This window comes from Balearica regulorum, chromosome 1, assembly GCF_011004875.1.
Source record: "Balearica regulorum gibbericeps isolate bBalReg1 chromosome 1, bBalReg1.pri, whole genome shotgun sequence".
NCBI classification, from domain to species: domain Eukaryota; kingdom Metazoa; phylum Chordata; class Aves; order Gruiformes; family Gruidae; genus Balearica; species Balearica regulorum.
Genome location: NC_046184.1, coordinates 203,782,271 through 203,807,691, shown reverse-complemented (window position 1 = coordinate 203,807,691; position 25,421 = coordinate 203,782,271). Strand labels below are relative to the sequence as shown.

Here is a 25,421-nt window from a genome sequence, read left to right as displayed (position 1 = left end):
TCTTTGGTAGGCTCCTTAGTAGTGATGTGTTTGAAAAGCTGTTATTTGCTCTTTTACCTTTAGCATGTTTCTCCTGAAAGCTGCTTTTAAACATAAAGCTACAAATGATTGAGCCAAGTCACTAGGGGTTGTATTCTATTCAATTATTTTTTTACATTGCAACACAGCTTCAACCTTTGTTTTTTTATTGGAGTCTCCTCTTAAATTTCAAAACAATTCACAGAGACTACAACTGCCATGCACTTTATCTGCAATCAGAGCATGCCTTCAGTAATGGAAATAATACTGCCAAGAAAAGAGGATGTTATTAAACATTTGTGGTTTATGCCTATAGTCTATTTTGCAGCATCTAGGAAGTTCAAAGCACATTACCTACGTTAATATTTTTTCACGGTACTCATATCCTCATTCAGACTAGCAAAATGCTGGCAGATAGCATTCCTTCTCACCTTCTTTGTCACATCAATCTCACAGGAGTTGGAAGCAGTTTGTCAGGGCCATTAGAGAGGTGCAGAGCTTCTGCAGTGGTTTGCTACATGTCTGCTGAAGCAGTGTAAGTTTGAACTTTCTCCTTTATGCACCAGAGTCTCTTCAAGTTTCAAAAGCATCTATAAGCGGGGAAGATTGGCAATGTTGGCAATGTTCTCTTTTTTTCCCCCACATATTCTAACACAAGTATATTTTTTATTCTCCCAATGTCGTCTTTACAGTCTTACTCTTATATATCTTTCATGTGTGGGAATTCTGTAATTAGGCCTCTCACACCTTCATCAACTTTCTCGTGTGACATTCCAACTACCATCATAGGAATGTTGCATACTAGAACTTTTTGTGCACATAAATCTCTCCTTAAGTTTGAACAGTGATTCAATTACTGAATCATTACTAGGCTTAGTCCAGTAATACTCTTGTCTTACCATCGGAAGACAATTATTTTTTTCTCTGTAGGGAACTCAGTTTGAGTTCACTTTCTTTGCTTTTAGTTTAAGATACGGTCTTACAAAACCTAATTTAGTCTATTAATCACCTATTGTGGTTTAGAACTGTATTTCAAAATCCAGCCATGTTGTAGTGCCAGGTCAGAGACTATTTTCTCCTGCCATTTTTTTAAAAGATTCATTGAAGTATTTTTGTCATGACCTGGCTTATCAGGATAACTATCTTCTGCCTAACAGATCAGTGGTTAGAGCAGCCACCTATGAAATGGGACATCTAGTTTTAGGCAGTCTTCACTCGGAAGTCCAGCAGAACCATGTCCTATCTACTAGACTAGTTTTCTTACTGAAAGCAATCTCTACCTCGTCCCTTGACTCTTATATTTATTACTGTTGAGTGGTCAGTTCCAAAAAGAGGTTGCCCTAGAGCTTATAGCCAAAATAACCTCCTATGTACAGGTGATCAATATAAACCCTAAGCTTCAAGTTGATCTAAACTCCTACTTCATGGCAAAGTATTGTAGACACTGAAAACTGTAAACAGAGAGCACTTCCACTGCTATTATCTTTTTTTTTATATAAAATCCAAATGTGTGCTCACAAAAGGGGAGAGGTTGGGATCCTGAGTGAATGAGGGTATTAAAATTTCTTCTTTTTTACTGTGTAGTCAGATTGGAACTCTCTCTGGAAGACTTCAAAAGGCAGATCTCTGGAAAGTGGTAAACACTTTTTAAATGTGATGGTGGCTGAACACTGGAGTAGGTTGCCCAGAGAGGTTGTGGAGTCTCCATCTGTGGAGATATTCAGAATGCGACAGGACACGGTCCTGGACAACCTGCTGTAGGTGACCCTGCTTGAGTACATGATCTCGAGAATTCCCTTCCAGCCTCAATGATTCTGTAAGTCTCTCCATTGATTCCATCCAAAGTTGAAACAGTACCCAAAAAAAGTGTCATTGTCATTGCTCAGGACTAGGCAGCTGAATTTCAAGTGCATCTAGGCCTATGCTGTGGACACTGGATCCTACTTTAAGTTCCTAGTTTAGGCAGAGATTCAGAAAAAAGATCACCACACTGCAATTTTAGTACTTATTTGAAGAACCTAACTTCTACAGAGTGGATATTTTGTATGCTAAAGGCTTATTTTTTTGCCATTGTCACATTACTTTTCAGTCACCTTTCAACTTTGGAAGTAGGGAAAAATAAAATTATGTGAAGAAGTTCTAAAGATTTTTTATTTTAAGTTTGAAGAGAACAATCCTATCCTCCTATTTAATTCCTGGCAAACTCATTCAATTTACTATTACAACATGAAGAACTCACATGCATTTCCCTATGCATTAGAGATTTGTTGCAGAAAATTGACTTTACAAAGAAAAATGATGCTACTGTTTGCTGTTGGTCTGTAGTTCTGTAACTGGGATGATGTCACCACTTTTGTAACAAATAATCCACTGCAATGAAATAGTTCAGTGCAATGAACTTGGGGGTGGTGGTGGTGGTGTTAATTAAAGACTTAGTATATACTATGCAGATTTTTCTCCAGAAAGGGGAATAATCAGTTCTTCAAAAGGCAGAGTTCTTGTAGGTGCAATGTAGTAATGCCTTCAGGCCCTGGTCCCTGCTCTGTTGTAGTAAGTGTTATAAAAACCCACTCACAATAACAAAGATGATCATTGGAGAGCTTTAGAATCTAGATAAACACCCCAAAATACATACATGTGCTTATCCATTCCAAAGAACAGGAAGTGGAGCAAGCACGGCAGGTGGCCAGCATGGGTGAACGTGGAACTCCTGGCTGAGCTCAGACACAAAGAAGGACCCAGGAGATGGAAGCAGTGACAGGCTATTTGAGAGGAACACAAAGATTCTGCCTGCACATGTCAGAGTAGAGTTTGCAAACCAAAGCTCAGCCGGAGGTGAAACTAGCTAGGGAGGTGAAAGGCAGTAAGAAAGGGGTTTCTGATTACATTGGCAGCAAAAGACAAGTCAAGGTAAGAAGAATGTAGGGCCATTGCTCAAGGGGGCAGGGGACCTCATGACCAGAGACATGAGAAAGGACAAGGTACTCAATGCTTTTTTTGCCTGTTTTCTCTGTTAAGGCTTGTCCTTGGGCTCCCCTCATCCCCCAAGCCCGCTAGCATAGTCTAGGAGTGAAGCAGGACCCACAGTAGAGGAAGGCAGAGCTAGGGATCACTTAACCCACTTCAAACATAGACCAGAAATCAGTCAGTCAGGATAGGACAACAGGTAGGAGACACAAGATGGAACATGGGAAATTCCAATCAGGTATTAGGGGGAAAAAATCACCATAAGACCGGTCAAATACTGGAACACATTGCCCAGAGAGGTTGTGGGATCTTCATGTTTGGAGGTGTTCAAGACTCAAATAGAAGACTTCCTCCTGAGCAACCTGATCTAATTAGACGTGGTGTTAGCAGGGAGCTGGACTAGATGAGTGCCAGAGATCATCTATGATTCTATGAACTTTGCCTTGTTTTATAGCCCCATGTAATGCACACCTCTGTCTCTCTAATTTATGTGCACCATGACAAAATGTAACTAGAACAACTAGAACAGATGAGAGAGAATAAGGGCTATAGTGAAGGTTCCCAGAAAATACATGCTAAAACATCAAAATATATGTAATGCCATGCACGCACACATACAAATCTTCTAAAGACATAAGGTTTTTACACTGGCTTTATATAGGCCTGAATGGAGTCTGGTCTATTAAACAGACCTAGCAGGATGGTCTGACCAGAGGAGTCACAAGGAGCTTCTAGTACCTCTTTAGGTTTCTGTTAAAGGTAAAGGCTGATAAGAGACAGTACCTGTTGGGACTGGTATTTCTGGATGGTTTGTAGAAAACAGGATCACAATTTGCTCTGAAGACCAGGACAAGTCAGGACTCTTATTTTACTGGATCATCCAGCAACCTTGGTCAGGAAGAACAAGAGCCCATGCTTATTTGACTACCTATGGGCTTAGTTTGATTACTTTCAAGTAAGCTGGAAAACTAACCAGCTCTACACAGACCAGTCACTGACTGGAGTTTTCAGATGAAGCTGTGGGCATTTGCATGATGAACTACATGATATTGATAGTTACAACCTTCCTGAAAAGAATAGTGGGCTTGGACATTCAAAACAAGCAGCAGTTGGGAGATCTTGAATTTTAATCAACTGCTATTACTACTTCTTTCTTGTCTTCCAAATGCAGTCATGTACAAGTTAAACTATAGGCCCAGTCTCATCTCACTTTTCAGTCTTCCTTCCTTGCTCACTGCAATGTTGAATTCATGTTGAGCTCTGCATCTCAATGAGCTAATACTTCCATTAAAACCACCTCAGGTTCTGTTCAAGGGAATCTACAGAGATTAGCGTGAGGCTAACAGGAACTTTACCATGTTACTGCATTTAGTGTTTTAGTATTGTATCTTTTCTGTATCAGGTGGGAAGGAGGGAAAAGCAGATATTCCTTCAGTCGCAGAAACTCCTTCATATAGCTTTGACTTTATTATCCCATTGTGCATCGGCAGTGGAGTAGTGCACTCTGCTTTAACCCACTAGAGACATGCATCAGAATGTCTCGGTATCATGCTTTTCAGGTTCCAGCATCTTCATGTCAATGATCATTCTGAGATGGTAGTTTAAATAATTGCATGTTAATTGTGCATTACTTTAGTGATCCTTAAATAATTGGAAAGACTTATGGAAATTGTTGCATGCAATCAACTGAAATGTAGAATCAAGCTATGCATCAAAATTTCCTACTTGCAACTTGGAGTACTGTACAATGCATGTAAACACATTATGTGTTTTGTAGAGAATTCAATGTAGTGTTAGAGTATTTTTTCATAAATATGTTCCAGAACAGAGACCAGTAATGAAGCCAAAATGTTTTTTCATGTTAATGAAACATGGCTGATTAGAAAGTTTTAAATACATGCCAGAATTCACAGTAAAAAAAAAAAAAAAAAAAAAAATCTAAGCAGTTTAGAAGATCTTTTACTGCCCAATTAAGGATTTTCCAAGTGGAAAGTAAAATGCCTTTAGTTGTACTGTTTTGTTATTTCCAGATGTTTAATACACTGAACCCTGCACTGCCACGTCAGTAGTACTCAGGCTGTGGAAACCATGTTGTCATTTATTTATATTACTGTAGCATCATAAACTGGGTCAAATAATTTGAGTTCACCAAACTCAGATTTACAAATTGAAGACATATTCTTGGAAAAAGAAAACAAAAGAAAGAAATGCAGTTTCATAACATCAGAGATTACATGTCTTTTAAAGACAGCTTCTCATAGCTTGGAGTATCATTTCTGGAACAGATACTAAGTGTAGTTTAACCAAGCTACTTTTTATATGGAATACTCAATTGGATTCTCTTAATACCCTACACCCTACATGTTCCTCTTATTTATTTGAAACAAGATTGTTTGGGTAATAACTGGCTGATTACCAGCCCTAAATATACAGCCACAAAAATCTTATTTATAGTGGTTGGGAACTATCAGCTGTAAATATGGAACATAGACCCCTGGAATCAGTTTAATATCCATGGAAATTCTCTGTTTAACTAAAAAATCATTTGTTTTCACAGTTGTTTTATTGTTAGAGAGGAAATAGAATGAACCTTTGAAGACATTAGCCATCTATCACATGGAAAATGTTCTATTGTCATTGCTGTATTTCAGATTTGCACCAGGCAAGCTGCCAACTAATCTCTCGCACTCTGCTTTTCTAAGCATACGCTAATTTTAAAAACAAAAGAGACTATAACAATACTCACATTTCAGAATATTCAAATGGTGATAGAACTATGAGATTCCCATGCTCAAAAGCTTTTCATAGAAAAATAATGTAGCAAATACAAGAGGAGAAATTCATAACAATATCTATTTTCATATATTTAGAGAATATCTAAGGAACCTGAAGGTGCACAAGTCCATGGGACCTGATGAGATGCATCCACGGGTCTTGAGGGAACTGGCCGATGAAGTGGCCAGGCCACTCACCATCATATTTGAGAAGTCCTGGCAGTCCGGCGAAGTTCCCACCGACTGGAAAAGGGGAAACATACCGCCCATTTTTAAGAAGGGTAAAAAGGCAGACCCAGGGAACTACAGGCCGGTCAGTGTCACCTCCGTGCCTGGCAAGATTATGGAGCAGACCCTCCTGGAGACTACGCTCAGGCACATGGAAAACAAGGAGGTGATTGGTGACAGCCAACACGGCTTCACTAAGGGCAAATCGCGCCTGACAAACTTGGTGGCCTTCTGTGATGGGGTTACAGTGTCCGTGGATAAGGGAAGAGCAACTGACGTCATCTACCTGGACTTGTGCAAGGCATTTCACACTGTCCCGCATGATATCCTTGTCTCTAAATTGGGGAGACATGGATTTGATGGATGGACCACTCGGTGGATAAGGAATTGGCTGGATGGTCACACTCCAAGAGTTGTGGTCAACGGCTCAATGTCCAAGTGGAGAACGGTGACGAGTGGTGTTCCTCAGGGGTTGGTACTGGGACCGGCACTGTTTAATGTCTTTGTCGGTGACATGGACAGTGGGATCAAGTGCACCCTCAGCAAGTTTGCCAACAACACCAAGCTGTGTGGTGTGGTCGACACGCTGGAGGGAAGGGATGCCATCCAGAGGGACCTTGAGAGGCTGGAGAGGTGGGCCCGTGCGAACCGCATGAAGTTCCACATGGCCAAGTGCAAGGTCCTGCACGTGGGTCGGTGCAATTCCAAGTACGACTATAGACTGGGCGAGGAATGGATGGAGAGCAGCCCTGAGGAGAAGGGCTTGGAGGTGTTGATTGATGAAAAGCTCAACGTGAGCCGGCAGTGTGCGCTTGCAGCCCAGAAAGCCAACCGTGTCCTGGGCTGCATCAAAAGAGGCGTGACCAGCAGGTCGAGGGAGGTGATCCTGCCCCTCTACTCAGCTCTTGTGAGACCCCACCTGGAGTACTGCGTCCAGCTCTGGGGGCCCCAGTAGAGGAGAGACATGGAGCTGTTGGAGAGAGTCCAGAGGAGGGCCATGAAGCTGATCAGAGGGCTGGAGCACCTCTGCTATGAGGACAGGCTGAGAGAGTTGGGATTGTTCAGCCTGGAGGAAAGAAGGCTCCGGGGAGATCTAATTGCGGCTTACCAGTACCTGGAGGGAGCCTACAGGAAAGATGGTGAGGGACTGTTTATCAGGGAGTGTAGTGACAGGACAAGGGGTAATGGGTTTAAGCTGAAGGAGGGTCGATTTAGATTAGATGTTAGAAAGAAATTCTTTACTGTTATAAAGTGGTGAGGCACTGGAACAGGTTGCCCAGAGAAGTTGTGGATGCCCGATCCCTGGAAATGTTTAAGACCAGGTTGGATGAGGCTTTGGGCAACGTGGTCTAGCGGAGGGTGTCCCTGCCCACAGCAGGGGGGTTGGAATTAGATGATCTTTAAGGTCCCTTCCAACCCAAACCATTCTATATGGTTTCTACTCTGAAAAAGGAATAAAGCATTGTCCATCTTTTGCTTGAGAACCCTATACTGAAAACTCATTCCTGAATGATTTAAAGGAGTTAAAACCTGACTAGTATTTGCAATTTGGACTTCATCATATTTGCAGTTTACACTGCAGATCCAGCTCTCACAGCACAACTAAGACACAATTCAAGCCTGGGGCAAAATTAATTAATTTTATCTACAAAGGCAAGGAACTCTAATCCACAGAGAACACAGTGTCTACCTGTGACCTTGCTAGTGGAGCAGCACTTAATGGTATTAAAGCATATGTATTGAGTTCAAAGCAGTCTCTGCAAATAGTCTTGGAAATGTTTTCATCTTCCAAGAAACAGTAAATATTCAAATGCCCCCCTCCTCGCCCCAGCACTGATATTGAGAATTCAAGTAATTTTTTTGTATAGGGTTGCAATTTGACTTGACTTTAAGATCCAATGTTCATCTGCAAAAATTATTCTTCAGACTTTAGTTAATCTTTTCAGGCCCATCTCCTCTGTCATTTGTTACTGCCAGCTAATCTAACCAATGCTGACAAAGGAGATTTAACCTGGTAATTAAATGTGGTAATATCTGCCAGCACAGATCTACAAGCTTTGTTTTCCCCCTTCATTCTTAAGCAGGGTTTCTAAGGACGCCAAAAGGAGCCTCAGGGTGTCTGTCAGTAGACTCCAGCTCTACACTCAGCCCCTAGATTCCCTACTTAGACTTTTCCTTTCTGCTCACAGACTTGGACGTGGTTGTCAGAGCAGAGGTGCCAACATCAAAGTTTGAGGCTTTCATCAAAGCCATTAAATTTCCATGACATTTAGCCACTGGCATTCTCCAGTAGGATTGTTGTACCTCAGCCTGGGGACTCTTTCTGACATAATACAGTGACAACATCCAGGCTTGCAGCCAAAATTAATACTCATTAAAGAATCACAGACTACTCTAATGTTTGTTAATCTTAGTGCAGAAGCTTTTTCATTTTAGTATCTACCTTTATAGGTCTGCTGGGTCCACGTTGCTGTTTGAAGGGATTGCATTCCTAATAAACCTAGAGGGAGGGCTAAAGAGCATGTACGTACTCTCTCTCCACGCCTAATTCCAAAGACTACAGGGTATGACAACAAAATCTCACTGTGTTCAGAGAATTCAGTCTCCCCCAAGAGCATTAGCTACCCCCTCTCCCACAGTCCCTCTACAGGGCCAGTGATATTTTTCCTCAAACTACTTCCCACTGTGCTTCTACCGTAGGCCCCCGCTATAAGGATAGTCCTCAGGTTCTCTCTAGCAGAGAGAAACCACCTGCTTTTAGCAACTTGTTACCTCCAATTGTTAAGGACTAGTCAAGCATAGAAAAAAGAGGAATTTTTTCTCTCCCTTAACCTTGCAACATACCCTTTCAAAAACATCATTTCCTCCTATAGCTAAGTATATCTTTGGAAAGAAGTGCTAAAACATGGTGGTTCTGAACTGATGATGGTTTCTGCTCACTGTAGTAATGCTTGGTCAAAGGGCAAGACAGCAAAGAAGAAACCCATCGAGTTTTTAACTGATTTCATTCCACATGTTACTACAGAGCTGATCTACTGAAACAGAAGCAGAGATGAGAAATACCATGCCTAGTTGCTACAGAATAGATGCCAGGTTCAAGAAACACTGCTGTACTAACAATATTAACATTTTTATTAACATTATTCTATTTTTACTGACAGAAACTCAAACAATTCACACAATTTAAAATGTACTTATACAACTCAAATTGGTTTTGTTCATTACATGATCGTTCATAAGGTGAATGCCAATAAGAATGAAAAACATAAAATCAGGCCCATATATTCAAAAATTAAAACTCCAAAGATTATATGAAATGTTATACATTTTCTTGGAAAAAAAGTGTTCATTTGTAGTGAATTGTGAAATAGACGATGGTAGAGTAAAAATCTGATCGTGAAACACATTGACGGTGAAAATTAAATACGAAACAGACCATTGCTCTTGCATGTCAGTATCTACCTTACTTGTATAAAAATCAGGCCCTGAGAGTATACAGAACCTTACATATGTGTTGAAATAAGTCTGTGTTACCTTGCCTTATAAGGAATATAGAAAAAAGAGCTGATTCTGGAAAATTAACCTAAGGTGAAGAAAAGATATTTTTCCAAAATATAATGATGGAAATGGCAGGTATATGGCTTTTTAAAAGAAAATTTGCTGAAATTTGTTGGCAATTCAGATATGCAGAGAGCACAGAAAAAACATATTCGAAAGTCAGCATTACACTCCTTTTTATAATTTTTTCCACTGGCTGTGAGATTGCATAAGAGGCAGTTGAATAAAAGCTGACAAACATTAAACTTCATCCATTTTCTGAAAAACCTATTCTTCTTAGGGCCATCTTACTCAAGCAGGAACACTACAAATGCTGACATTTCATAATAAAAATAAGTAACTGTATTATGGAAATACAAAGTTTTAAGACTGAACTGTTCAAGTGAAAATAAAAGGTATTTATGATGAAGTGATACATTATCCCACATAATTGCAAGAAGAGATGTATTTATATTTTCATAGGTTACTGGAAATACGGATTATAGGTTCTCCGAATTTTCATTGAAACTGATTTAATTTTGACTGGTTTATTGTTCATTGTCCAGGTATCCCAGTGAATCCCAGTTGCAAGAAATCTACCTGTGTAGCGATGAACACCATTAAGATTTGCAAGGCCACACTGGTTGAACCACCATCCAGTGTTATCACTGAAGTTACTGCAGCTCTTGACAAGCTGTTCTTTGATAGTGCACATTGGCCTGCACCCATCATTATCAACATCGAATGTGCTGAAAGGCATTGAGTTCTGGTTATCTTCTTTTTTATATCCTCTGAATGCATCACCTAAGTACAACAGATAAAACAGAAGGATGAAAGAGTTCTTCATGGAGAAACATAACATTTCTTACTTGTTGCATACCTCACAAGCTTTTCCTAATGAGCTTCCTCACAAGCTTTTCCTAATGAGCTGGCAAAGTGTTAAAGACGTAGGAAAGAAAAAGTGTAAAATACTAAGTATGGAAGAAGTTGAAATTCAATGAAACATCTTTATATTGCTGTTGCTTTTAGTGACACACACCAGCTATGAAGGTAAAGGTTTCTATCCTCAAAGACAGTGGAAGAAAAGATAAAAAACAGGGTTGTTGTTAACTTCAGATTTTCCAGTGATGTGCCCAAAGCCCCAGAGTGAGTCATGGGATAAAATGGAATTGCTAAAACACAAAGGTCAGTGATTACTGGTTCTGTCATCTAAAGAAATAATGTTTCTTACAAATACAGGTAGAGCGAAGCACCAACACATTTAGAGAACAACTATTACGTTGGTAATAAGGAACATCGTTGCATATTAGTAAGCACACAGAAAAAAAAAATAGAAAAAAAGCAGTAAGATGGTGCAATACTTAACATAAATCTTTGCACATTTGGTAGAGCTATGATATTAAGGGACGTCTGGAACTGTAAATTAATTTGTGTCCATATATCAGCCAATAACTGTTATACTGTAGGCCTAATTTGTTCCAGTTGGTTTCTTTCTCTATCCTTTGTATGCTACTGTCTGGGCACTTCTGGACTAACCAAAGCAACAACATTAGGAAGACTTCTACTAAATCAGCAAATTTGGGATGAGATAATGGACATCTAAAGAATTGGACCACTAGATAGATATGCACAAACACACACAAAATCCCTTATGTGTTTTATATATATTCTGTGGACTTGAATCCATTAAAGTTCCTTGATTTTCTTTATTAATTTTCTTTATTAAGGGAGTTTTTATTTAATCATTCCATTAAAGACCTCAAAGCCATAGAATAAAATTATTTCTTACTATGAAAAGATTCATGTTGGAGTAACCAATCACTACATCATTAACGATTTATCTGCATGTTAATTAAGCACCAAATAGAGAAAAATAGTTAGGAAATAAACATTTTTAAAGTTATCTTAATTAAGTATTACTCTTTTGAATGCATTTTTTCACATTAAGAGAGGGAGCGGCTATCTTTAAATACTTTAAAGGAGGTTCTTACCAGCGTTTCCTGAATAACGCCCCAAATGGATCTTAAAAGAACATGCCTCATCCTCTATCCAAAATCCATCATATGATGCATAGGCATGCTTGTCATTTTCTGATTCCAAATCCACATAAAGACTGAAACTAGTGGATTTTTGATTTACTATGTGAAAAATCTTCCTCAGTCCAAGCCAAAATTCCCCTAAACCAGAAATATAATATAGAGTCAATAAACTTCTAGAAAGGGAAAGTGTAAAAGAAAAAATGGATCCTTCTAGTTTTTCTACTTTTCTTCCTGAACCAAGTGGAATAAAAGTTGTATGATAGGGTTATATTCCTTTGAAAGACTAATGAAGATACAGAGAAATCTTCCTACTTCATTGGGAAATCCATGGAAAGAATTCCCATGTGCCCGTGTGCACATCATCTTTTTTCTCTGAGACATTTATAGAAAATTGTCCATATATAGCTTTGAAGCCTTCACCTTCAGTATAACTTAGGAGACCACAAAAACTGGATGTGCTAAAGATCCACTTGATTAAACAGAATTCAGTAGAATTCCTAAGGGCAATACGGAGAAATGCTAAATGTTAGCATTCTATGAAATGTAACAAAACTCAAACCCTATTCTTGAGATTTGCCGCCTCTGTAAATCACACTTTATTCCATGAAAGGTTAAGCCATATATACTGCGCTTTTTTGTATAGTTTAAAAGTTGTGTGCTTTCATTGCAATCCCAGATAAACTCCTGAAAAAGCAACTAGTTTTAGATTTGCTGGATGAAAGGTGGCAGTAAAAAAGTAATATCAAAGTTGTGTTGGTATTAGCTACTGAAATATTACCATTCTGTTTCTAACTTTGCATGCCCTATGGTGAAATATTACTGATTTTTCTCTGCTTTAAGGACTATTTTGCAAATGTGATTAAAACCAAGTCTTTTTTTAAAAAAAAAATCTGAAAAAAAAAAAGGAGAAATAGAATTTATAAATTATTTCAGGAAGAAAATACCACATTTTAAACACCTCTTGTGACACTGAGGATGGGCAGTGGCTAAAGACTCTAGCATGTTGATGGTCATTATTGAGGAGATCACACAATACATTTGATGAAATAAAACTTTTAATTATAAATAAGGCTTTTAAGAAACAAGAACTTTACGCTCTGTACTACTAAAAATCCCACACAAGTTAGTGGCATGTAGCTCACATAAAGACAGCAGAAACATTGGGTACAAAGGACTTTACAGTACTTAAAATTAATACCAGAAAGGTCACCAAATCCATCCAGATATTCAGACCATGTTCTCTGAAATGGAATTATTCCATCAGTTCTTTTCTGAACTACAGTCCATCCACCTCCTTGAAAATCCATGTCACACAAAACCTAAAATAGACGTCAAAATGATTAAGCATTCTTGAAGCAGCTGTTATGAAGAAAACATTTTAATTAAATAAAGGTGAAATATTGAGAGTTTTGCTAAGCAACATACCTTTCAAATATTTTAACAAAAAGCTCAAAGAAAATAAAAAATGAAGCTGTAGTATTTTCTTATATGCTCTTGTTGGACTGCTTGATTTGGATATTTCCTCAACCAGTAGAAACTGTTGTATGCAAATGTCTGCTCACATCAGATATAATAAATAAGCTTTAATAAAAGTTACTGTGTGTTAACAACAGCATGAAGTGGAAGCAACATGCAAGGTCATGTATTAAACATGCAAAATATTGCAGATACAGGCACTAACACTGAATATACCTTTATTTCAGCAAAGCAAAATAGACACAGCTTCTTATGTATTCTCCCTAACCATCATACCTTCTTCCCCAGAAATACTGTGTTTGTGATGTCTGAGAGACGCAGAGCCCTTAATAAAGGTGAGGAAATGGAAAAAGTGATAGCAATAATCTAGTAAATAATAATTTATGCTGTAGACACAAAAAACTCTACATAAGAAGGGGCCCCAATCCAGGGAAGTCCCAATGTGAACATTTAACAGCCTGCAACTGAGCAGTCCCACTAAATAAGATCAACTCTTAAATTTATGAGTCTTTATGAGTCTTCACTAAACTTTGTGCCCAACAGCATATCAAATGGCAGTGGTTCCAGCTGCCCTCTGCTCTGCTATGGAATATCACATTATGTGGCACATGTTCTCCTTAGCCCATTTAACTTTAGACATGTAATCGAGTTCCCTAAATTAGGCATCTTACTGCCCTTGTCTCTTGTCTTCCCTGTAATCTGCCTTATATGGAGAAATGTGCATTTGTAGCCTGGCTGTGGGAAACCAAGATCTAAATCACCCTCTGCAGAGGTCAGTCACCTCCACTGTAGACAAACCCTTGGCTGCTCTCTAGGGATTTCAACTAAATGCCTAAAGTTAAGTGGAATGTATCCAGGTCACTGGGTGTTTTTCAAGTATGTCCCCAGTGCCAGAGCTTCACCAGTTCCATCAGGGATTACAAAATCCAGGCATCCTAATGTTGAAAGGTGTGAATTGCACATTTAGACACTGCACCACCTAAGCTGTTCAAAGTAGTTCTAGGGGATACTATGCGTAATTAGTGTTGAAAACCAGAGGCTTGTTTGTAAGCATCTCTCAATCTGATTAATATCGGGAGAATTCACCTGGAAAAGGCTTATAGCTATGGAGCCATTAAGGTACTTGTGATAACAAAAGTAAGTTCAGAATATAATGTTGGCTATCAGTAAATCATAACAGTAAGCAGATGCAAAAGTGATGGAGTAAAGTAGGAATTTTTTTGTTCATGTTACAGGGAATGTACACAATGGAATGTGTTTCAGAAAAGAGAGATTTGCAATCTTAGCCAGTTGGTGAAACTAGAATCTAGGTGGAAGTCAGTTTAGCCCTCAAAAAAATTGTGGCAGTCTGAGCTTTGTATGTTGCACACCCATTGCCTGCACCAGTCAGATATTTTCATAGAATCACAGAATGGTTTGAGTTGGAAGGGACCTTAAAGATCATCTAGTTCCAACCCCCCTGCTGCGGGCAGGGACACCCTCTGCTAGACCACATTGCCCAAAGCCTCATCCAACCTGGTCTTAAACACTTCCAGGGACCGGGCATCCACAACCTCTCTGGGCAACCTGTTCCAGTGCCTCACCACTTTATAACAGTAAAGAATTTCTTTCTAACATCTAATCATCTAAATCGACCCTCCTTCACCTTAAACCCATTACCGCTTGTCCTGTCACTACACCCCCTGATAAACAGTCCCTCACCATCCTTCCTATAGGCCCCTTCAGGAACTGGAAGGCCACAATTAGATCTCCCCGGAGCCTTCTTTTCTCCAGGCTGAACAATCCCAACTCTCTCAGCCTGTCCTCATAGCAGAGGTGCTCCAGCCTTCTGATCAGCTTCGTGGCCTCCTCTGGACTTGCTCCAACAGCTCCATGTCTCTCCTGTACTGGGGCCCCCAGAGCTGGACGCAGTACTCCAGGTGGGGTCTCACAAGAACCGAGTAGAGGGGCAGGATCACCTCCCTCGACCTGCTGGTCACGCCTCTTTTGATGCAGCCCAGGACACAGTTGGCTTTCTGGGCTGCAAGCGCACACTGCTGGCTCACGTTGAGCTTTTCATCAATCAACACACCCAAGTCCTTCTCCTCAGGGCTGCTCTCAATCCATTCCTCGCCCAGTCTATAGTCGTACTTGGAATTGCACCGACCCACGTGCAGGACCTTGCACTTGGCCATGTGGAACTTCATGCGGTTCGCACGGGCCCACCTCTCCAGCCTATCAATGTCCCTCTGGATGGCTTCCCTTCCCTTCAGTGTGTCGACCACACCACACAGCTTGGTGTTGTTGGCAAACTTGCTGAGGGTGCACTTGATCCCATTGTCCATGTCGCCGACAAAGATGTTAAATGGTGCCGGTCCCAGTACCGACCCCTGAGGAACGCCACTCGTCACCGTTCTCCACTTGGACATTGAGCCGTTGACCACAACTCTTTGAGTGTGACCATCCAGCCTTATGCACCAATTGCATAAGGTGCATAAATGCACCTTATGCACCATCCAATTCCTTATGCACCGAGTGGTCCATCCATCAAATCCATGTCTCCCCAATTTAGAGACAAGGATATAATGTGGGACTGTGTCAAATGCCTTGCACAAGTCCAGGTAGATGACGTCAGTTGCCCTTCCCTTATCCACGGATGCTGTAACCCCATCACAGAAGGCCACCAAGTTTGTCAGGCACGATTTGCCCTTAGTGAAGCCGTGTTGGCTGTCACCAATCACCTCCTTGTTTTCCATGTGCCTGAGCGTAGTCTCCAGGAGGGTCTGCTCCATAATCTTGCCAGGCACGGAGGTGACACTGACCGGCCTGTAGTTCCCTGGGTCTGCCTTTTTACCCTTCTTAAAAATGGGCGGTATGTTTCCCCTTTTCTAGTCGGTGGGAACTTCGCCAGACTGCCAGGACTTCTCAAATATGATGGCGAGTGGCCTGGCCACTTCATCCGCCAGTTCCCTCAAGACCCGTGGATGCATCTCATCAGGTCCCATGGACTTGTGCACCTTCAGGTTCCTTAGATATTCTCGAACCTGATCTTTTCCTACTGCGGGTGGTTCTGCATTCTCCCAGTCCCTGCCTTCTGTGCCCTGGCCAGTGTGGCTCAAGCATTTGCCAGTGAAGACTGAGGCAAAGAAGTCGTTGAGTACCTCAGCCTTCTCCATATCCTGGGTAACCAGGTCACCTGTTTCATTCCACAGAGGGGACCCACATTTTCCCTCATCCTCCTCTTGTCACTGACATACCTATAGAAGTTTTTCTTGTTGTCCTTGACATCCCTGGCCAGACTAATTTCCATCAGGGCTTTGGCTTTCCTAACCTGCTCCCTGGCTGCTCGGACAGTTTCTCTGTATTCTTCCCAGGCTACCTGCCCTTGCTGCCACCCTCTGTGGGCTTCCTTTTTTTTGTTTGACTTTGCCCAGGAGCTCCTTGTTCATCCATGGGGGCCTCTTAGTGGATTTGCTTGACTTCCTCTTTGTTGGGATGCATCACTCCTGAGCTTGGAGGAGGTGATCCTTGAATATTAGCCAGTTGTCTTGGGCCCGTCTTCCATCCAGGGCTTTGGCCCATGGTATTCTACCAAGCAGATCCCTGAAAAGGCCAAAGTCTGCTCTGCTGAAGTCCAGGGTAGTGAGCTTGCTGCGCACCCTCCTCGCTGCCCTGAGGATCCTCAATTCCACCATTTCGTGGTCACTGCAGCCAAGGCTACCCTTGAGCTTCACATCCCCTACCAGGCTCTCCTTATTGGTGAGAATAAGGTCCAGCATGGCACCTCTCCTCGTGGGCTCCTCTGTCACTTGGAGGAGAAAGTTATCATTGACACATTCCAGGAACTTCCTGGATTGCTTACACTCAGCTGCGTTGTCCCTCCAGCAGATGTCAGGTGGTTGAAGTCCCCCATGAGGACCAGGGCTTGTGAAGCATGAGGCTGCTCCTATCTGCCTATAGAGGGCTTCATCTGCTCAGTCCCCCTGGTCAGGTGGCCTGTAGCAGACCACTGCTATGATGTCCCCTGCCCAGCCCTCCCTTTAATCCTGACCCAGAGGGTCTCAGTGGGCTCCTCCTCCGTCCCCAGGTGGAGCTCCATGCACTCCAGCTGGTGATTGACGTAGAGGGCGATGCCCCCTCCTCGCCTGCCATGAAACCAAGGATTTGTTCCTTGGTAGGAACACATCAACATCACATTCAGGACCTCCATGACTTAACATCTTCTCTATGAACAAGAAAGCAACAGGACAGAGCTGCAATGTGATCTAATACAACCTGGGTAACCTTGGATCTTCAAGCAAGTCAATGCCATTGGATTCTTTGAGCAATCCTTGCAACATAAATACTGAATTAATCATACTAAGGGTCATGTCCATGAAAGAAAATTATGGGCTTTATTCCCTGGAGAATCACATGCTTATTTCAGACACCCAAGGAGGGTGGAACTGGAACAAAAAGAAATACAGAAGATTCCAAAATGAATATTTAGATGCAAATACCTAAAACTCATTAAAAATAATGCCATTGCCTCATCTGCTGTCTTGAGAAGATGATTGCATGCTTGGCTACTCCTCTCGCTATGAGTCAGAAATACAAAGAGGAGCCCGCTTGGTCACAACATTAATCTTCAGTCCATATAAATCAGTGGGAGTGCTGATAATTCTCAGAAGGACCAGATTTGGTTCTATATGAAAGGTCATCAGCCAATTAGATATGGTACCAAAACATACAACAGCTAAGTAAAAATGTGAGACATACACAAAAAGCAGTCATCGCTGTGTAGTTTCTTAATCCTTTATACACTGGAAATGATGCAATTTTCTTTCTTAAAGCCTTATAATAGTTAATCCACTTTACAGCTTGTTCTGTGTTTCATATCGTGCAAGGTATGAGGGGCATGACTGTGCCAGGTACAATTTAAACTAAATGAGCAGGAGGATGCTTCTACTGAATATTTCTTTCCTTTCCACCTTTGGTGTAAGAGGTATATTCCAAACAACTGTTTAGTTTGTCCGACCCACCTTAGAAATATCATTGATCTAAATTTACTCATTGAAAAACGTATCAGAAAGTGATCATGACCCAACTTTCCAGAAGTGAAATTGGTTTTGCCTCACGTTTGAGTGCTCAGATAAAAGCTCATTTGGGACTAATTTTCTGAGATGACGAGAACCTGCCCATACCAGTGAAACTGGATATTCTTAGAGCTCCTGGAATTCAGGTTTCAATTAGCCCTAGTTAAGCACCAAACTCTACAGTCACTTTGGAAAATATGAGGATTCAAACGTGAAAACATGAGAACAGGATCAAGTTGTCTAAACAGTTTTCTTCATGTATCTGGTATCTTTATGCAAATTATTCTAAAGACATTTTGGTTTAGTTTCAGTTACATTTAAAGGGCAGTTTATTGTTGAAAAGATCCTTATTTTAATAAATCATTTCATGCTGGCTTTGTTTTCTGTTTTTTAGTTTCTTACTATGGTTTTCTGCCTCTTTGTATTTTTCTTATTTTGCCAGTCTGCAGAACTTCCAGAACTCTTGGCTATTAACCCTTTAAAATGCATTACAATTTCTTGTTTATGTTTTAATGTCTTGGTATTTTTGTTCATCTATCATTTCTCTTGTACCCTTTTTATACTTCAACACATGGAATAATTTGCATTAAACAGTTTTCCTTAAAATAACATTCTTTATGGAACACACATCTTTTAGATATTTTTCTCTGATAACTTTTTGGCATTACCTTTTCCGTTCTGTGTAACACCTACCAGGCAAGAAATGAGACACTCATTTCATAAGCGCAGACATTTCTTCTCATTAATCATTGTTACCTTGTGCTTTTAATCAAATTATTATGGTTTTTCCTTTTGTTTTTGTTCTCCTTAAGGAACCTTTCCACTCACATAACTGATTCTCAGATTCTGGCAGTAAGTTTAAATGTGGAAAAGCGTTAAAAATACTTTTGGAGTGAAAGGAACTTTATAATTTCAGATTTATTCACCAGAAGCTATAAGTGAACTGAGAAATCACTTTTCTCACATAGATTAGTCATACCATCTCTCAGGAAAAGTAATTTGGGTGAGGTATGAATATTTCCTCAATGGAATCCCCCTCGGTCCAGAAGAAATTCTAAAACAGATGCATTTTGTGCTATGGTTCATCCTGGGGTAAGGCAGACAGCATTTTCTTCATACTATAAATATGGTTGTTCTGTGAACACTGCTACCTGTCTTTGCCTTTCTTTTACTTGGAAGGAAGTTGCCGATGAGTTACAGATCTTTTCCCTGAGCTTGCTGCATGGTTTTTTTAGACAGAATTACAGGTTTTTCTATCAGGAGTCTGCAGAACCAAGTTCATTTTTTTCTTTTGAGAAGCCAGAATACTTCTGAAGCCTTTTCATAACTAGTTTGAGTTCTTTTCTTGTAGCATTTTGTAGGGTTCCAATTGGCTAAAGGGATTCATCCTTCCTTTGTTATATATAAAGGAAGACTATAAAGTTAGATATTAGATTTTGCTATTTATTAGCCGGCTAAACTCCACATTTTTTCTCCAAAAACTAATGCCCCCAGCATATACTGCAAAATTAAAGGTTTGAAAGTGCCACATCTATCTTTCCACTAGTTTAAGGACTTCCCTAAGTAGAACAGCCTGAAATGGAAATAAACAGGCAAAGCAAAGTATTCCTTGTGTTTGCATGGATCTGAATGTCCTGACCCTGAGAAAATTAACCCCAAACTCTCTTATCCTAGATAAGCACTCTAACTCTGAGCAATTACAGAAAACGCAGGTGGTGTCAGGAAGCACGACTGCTGCAGTTCATGCTGAATTTCATCCTTTTTTCTTTGTCTTAAGAATGTACATCCTGCAAACTGGATATGAAGACTAAAAGTTTAGATGCCTGTCTGCCTCAAGACTTAGTTATAATGATGCTCAGACAAGAGCTAGGCACCTGCTCCTCAAGCTAATGTACATCTGCACCTGTATTTAGATGCCTATACAATGTCATTGTCCAAGCTATAGGCATCAATGGAGTCACCTCTTGAGAAGGCAGCGGTATACAGTCATCCACCAGAACAATGCAAAAAGCCAAAGGTCACATTTTAGGAGCCAAGTGGATCGGTCACTTGGCTCCTCAGTTTTCCATCTCTAAAATAGAAAAGAACAGCACTTCTCAATGTCCAAAACAGGTGCTGGAAAATATCTTGGGTTTTCCTCTTTGGTACATTTTTCACCATATATGAAAACTGATGATGGGATCTTATGACAGAGATTAAATTTCTTTGTAGAAAGTGAGAAACTCATCAAAATTACAGCAATGGCAGACACATTTGGATGTTTTAATACATTTCCTACTCATCTGTTGAGAAATTGTCAAGGAAAACACTTTAAATCTATTAAATATATTCTAAGTGCATATTCTCAAGCAAATTGTGACTATCCTGAGAGATAAATTTATTACCTCAAAAGCAAAATTTGATCCTTCTGGATGGATAATGTAGAGACCAGTTGGAGTTTTTGAAACTGAACCAACGGTATCTTTAATATCAGTGCAATCCAACCCTAGAAAACAAAGTATTTTATGAAGTTCGTTAGCAAAATATGTTAAAAAAAAATGAATGCAGCTTAAGCACAGAGTAACTTTTCTTGATAACGTATGAAGATCTCAAACAGCATTTTCCTGTCATGGAAACTTTAAAATCATGTTTTGTCATGAATTCTCTGAACTCCATTAAGCTCAGAAAGAAACAGTAATTATATTGTGTACAGAAAGTTCTTTCTAATCTTAACTAGTATGATACAGAAATTAAAAATTATGTATCTGGGGCTTATTTTACAGATTTTATATGAGTAACACTTGTACTGAGTAAAAAAAGACATATTATCTAGGGAGGGATGTCTTTTCCCTGCAAATATCTGTATTTATACTTGTAAAAGCATTTATAACATAATGTATATATTAAAAACCCATTGCTTCTAAGTGTTAAGCCAGGTTTGTGTTAAACACACTCAGGCAAGCAGTTTCTATTGCCAGTAGGACTGCTTAGAGGTAGTTTCCTTTAGTTGGGATGGACACTACAAAGAAGATTAACTGTCCAGTGTACAAGTAACTTCCATCTCATTTGAAGAAGGATATTGCAAACACTGAACACACTTTATTTCATTACAAAAAAAAGTGCTGTTTAGCAACATCAGACCACTTATGAACAGGATGTCCAGAATTATTGGCTGCAAATGATTTAAAGTAGTCTTTATGATGACATTCTTAAACAATTCATAAATTCTCCACAGTTTATATGTGCATATTAACACAGAATAAATACTGTAAATGTTATAATGGCTTACCTTTGCTTTAATTAGTTCTTTGTCAAGATACAAAGACAAAAACAGAAGAGGTCAAGACTAAAGGCGAAAAATACTTGCCATGAGATTGAACTGTTTTGTAAGGAAGTGGATCCAAATGCTTTCTCAAAACTTCTGCGTTCAAAAGAAGGAGTCTGTTCATGAGTTCATTTACCTGCAAATTCAAATAAAAGATCTTTAAATAGGTTGTGATGAGGAATTTTACAGTCTAAAGTTGTTCTTTTTGACACCTAGTTAATATAATCTGAAGTTCATTTTTGTGATGTGTTACTGATTCGTACCTTCATTAGGTTAATTGGTCTGATTTTTCATTTTTTGCGTCTACAATCATTCTTAGGCACAATTCCGTTTAATTTAAGAAAAGTCCTTCATTTTGTTTAAGGCTTTTAACTGTACTGAGTGCACAGTATTTGTAAACTACTATCAAAGTTAATGATAATGTAATATGTAATCTACACAAATATGACAGGACTGCAGGTAGGAACTAATATGGAGGAGTGGTGCGTCATTTGCCCTACTGCCACATACGCCACTAAGTGAGGGACCAGATGGTGCTAATCACTCCTCGTAGAAATGGAACTCACACCTTACCTGAGGTACAAGGAATGGTGATAGAGACTGTAATTCTACAGTTTTAATGACAATATAAATGCTTAATTTTCCTCAGTTAGATAATACCCGTAGTACTAAATAATAAATAAAAATCTGTGATAAAGAAAAAAGTACCTGATTAGAAAGATAATCCAAAGATGACTGTTGATCATCCATCATGTTTCTTACCAGTTTTTTTGTACTTCTTGAATATTCAACAAGAGAGTTCTGCAAGTTTCCTTTAAAAGAAATATGTTCGCCCACTTCATTATCATAAATCTAGAAATATTCCTGACTGAATAATGACACATTTGTTTATACCTATGTCAATCTTGAAGGTTTTTAACCTGAGGGTACCTAAAAGTGAAATTAAAAAGTCGTACAGAGACCACAGATTAAATCCAAACACGTTAAGAACCTCAGCCTCACTGGTTGCAGTGAAGACATCTTAAGAAGAGATGGCTCCTTTTAAGATTTGAAGAATTTCATCTTATCCTTGGAAAAGTTCGATAACCAGTTAATGGATACCACAGAAATACAAATGCATATGATAAGAGAGAAATACATAATGTTTTCTGTCATCCTACATTTACTCATTCACTCTGCTTCTTTCTCATGCTCCTGTTTTTTGCCTAAATATAGGCAAAAATGCCAAAAATACAAAAATTAAACTTGTCAGGTAATTAATAATACATACTAAAAATTATACGGGGAATGACAAGAACTTTGACAGATTTATCTGAGGCTGATTACATCATTGGCTGTGTAGTTTGTCAAAGCAGTGAACAGAGAATATCCTGTATAGATATCTATAAAAGGCAAGCTGAAGTATAGATTTCCTCTCATTTAACTAACTCCCACATACCTAACTATGATGGTTAAATGAGGACAGACATCCTCCTTTTCCTCTGGGCTGAGCTGCTGCCTGGAGTTGCCTGTCCTCACCAGTGATTATGAAGAGAGACTAGCATTATTATACTCTAATTTTTTATAAAACCAACTGCACCCCAAAAACATGGCCCCCCAAATTTTCTGAACAATACTCAGCCTGGGAAGCAGGGTCAAAGGCTGTCACATGTGCTCAAGAAGATTACAAAATAAATTAGCACAGCATAGCGTAGCATAGCAGAGGATTGCATAGCATGGCATTGCATAGCTTGTCGCTGAGAGTATTCTTTATGAATACATACTGCACATGTAATGTTTTTCCTCTCGTAAAATTTTAGCTTGAACATCACATGGTACAAGGCATTGGTTTTTTTGCTTTGAAATATCTGCAGATTTATTTTTCTCTTCTCCCTTGAGTGGTTCCTCCACAGCTCCAACATTCCTTGTGCCCTGTTGTACCAAACAATGGAGGGGGAAATAAATTGATCATAAAGCATATATAAAATAGCTCAGTCTGCCAAAATGAAGTAGATTACTCCATGGATCTTCCTTCCAAACCTGTTTTTTTTAAAACTCTATCAAGTGATAATTGACAGAGCTGAGACCAAGGCCTTTTAGGTGTCTTCTGCTTAGCCATACTTCACAAAAGAAAGAGAGTATCAGAAGTAAAGAATAGCAGAATAGCCTCTATAAATTTAAAAAAAATACCACCAACGTTTCTGGTAAAGTATTCTACCTGCGAGCACTGTGAGGCAAGAACTTGCAAATCTTGCATTTAAGAAGCTCACATTTTAGGAATCACCGCACTCAACAGACATCTCAAATGCTAACAAAGGTCATTTCACTGGAAAGGAGCAGGCTTTTGGATTTACCACATATAAGCAAAACACTTTCATTCTTGAAAGTCCCTAAATTAATTACTTAGATTCTGGTCATGGAAATACTTGCACAAGTTATTGATCTAGGCACACAAGCAATCTCAAGCAGATCTGCAGACAAACCCAACATTAAAAAAATATTTTAAATGCTCTTATAGAGGAAAGAATAAAGGGATACAATTCACAGGCACACAATTATCTGAAACAGTATCAAGAAAAGCATTGGTAAAAGTAGTTACACCTATTAATGTTCTTTTAAAATAATATTTCCATATTTAATATTTTTTCTTCTGTGGTGCCATTTAACATAAAATAAGGGAATGCCTCTGACTCATCACTTAAACAAACGCTAAAAGTAATTCCTGAAATATGTGTCACTGTAAAAAGACTAAGAAACATATTTTCACTTGAGTCTTTGTTTTTTAATTCCATCATCTCAGCAAAACATTGTAGTATGTTTATATACTGTATTTTCAAATGTAAATAGGACCCTTAGAAACTTAAAGATTTTAACGAAAAAGAAAACTTTATTTGGGCTTGAATATATCGACAACATAATTGTTCTCCTTTCCTGCTCCAGGTTTCCCTTTCTGGTATTGGCACTACATTGGCAAAGCACTGAATAGTTTTTTCCCTGATTTTTGCTTTTAAAAAGTGAAAGTAAAAACTACATAAAACTGTGAACAAGGAGATTTTACCAAAAAATGTTTTCTGGATTATTAATGTAATTGCGTTGCCTTAATCACAGTGTCTGGAGATAAATGCTAGAGAACTAAAAGAAGATGTTTCTTTAATTTTGAAATACACATAAAATAAAATAAGAAAAATTCTATAAGAGTTATAAATAGATCACTTGAAACTTATAAATAGATCACTTGAAACTATGGTTTGTTCCAGCGTTTTATCACAGCTCCTCACCAGATGTTCAATTAAATACTTCAAGCCAATATTTTTAATCAATATTTATTTTTAACAAAAGCCAACATGAAACAGGGAATTAAATCTGACCTCAGCAATTCAAGCAACAACTCTGACTGCCAAAAACAATAGTTACTCTGCATTTACAATCATGCAGATGAGATTAAAAATATGGCCCAACAGCTGAGCTGTGATGAAGGACATTAAGACAAAAATGTTCTAATATACTGAATTCCTACAATTTCAGTGTAGTTTCTTTTCTCCATCTACAAATACCAGATTCTTCTGTATTTTCGTATCTATCCTGAATAAAGCAACCCACATTTTAAAAGCATGCATCACTTCTCTGAGAAATCATTCAGTTACATTCATTATCTTATCTAAGCAAAGTAATTTAAAATCTTACCTTAGAGGAACAAGGCTTGACATTACTTATGACAGTCTCTCCTAAACCGAACAAAAAAATACCAAGACAAATCAGTGAAGTTACCCTAAAGCAGTTCATCTTTTACTTGAAGAAATGCAAACGTTTTGACGGGTTTCAAATTTCTGTGGAAAGGATTGTACACTATGAAGTCCTGAGCTAACTATTTGGGAATGTCTACAGCACAGGGAGCAGCCAACACATCACTCCTTTAATGCCTGGATTTAATAAACCACATTTCAATTGCACAGTAGATTTTATATACGACTGCTTGTATCCTGAGAGCAATTACTGCTTATCACCTTTACATGACACATCAAACAAATACATTTTCATTGTGATA

At 39.1% G+C, this 25,421-nt stretch overlaps 1 protein-coding gene across 1 annotated transcript; it reads right to left on the bottom strand.

The window, feature by feature from the left end:
• Positions 1-9,103: 9,103 nt before the first annotated feature.
• On the bottom strand, positions 9,104-25,186 carry ANGPTL5 (angiopoietin like 5). Its single transcript, XM_075742324.1, has 8 exons — positions 25,061-25,186; positions 23,161-23,308; positions 22,106-22,209; positions 21,440-21,533; positions 20,478-20,578; positions 12,762-12,882; positions 11,516-11,701; positions 9,104-10,328 (listed from the first exon to the last, which is right to left on the bottom strand). The coding sequence occupies exons 1-8, from the start codon at positions 25,157-25,159 to the stop codon at positions 10,009-10,011; spliced, it is 1,173 nt and encodes a 390-aa protein (XP_075598439.1). The 5' UTR covers positions 25,160-25,186; the 3' UTR covers positions 9,104-10,008.
• Between the last annotated feature and the right edge of the window lie 235 nt (positions 25,187-25,421).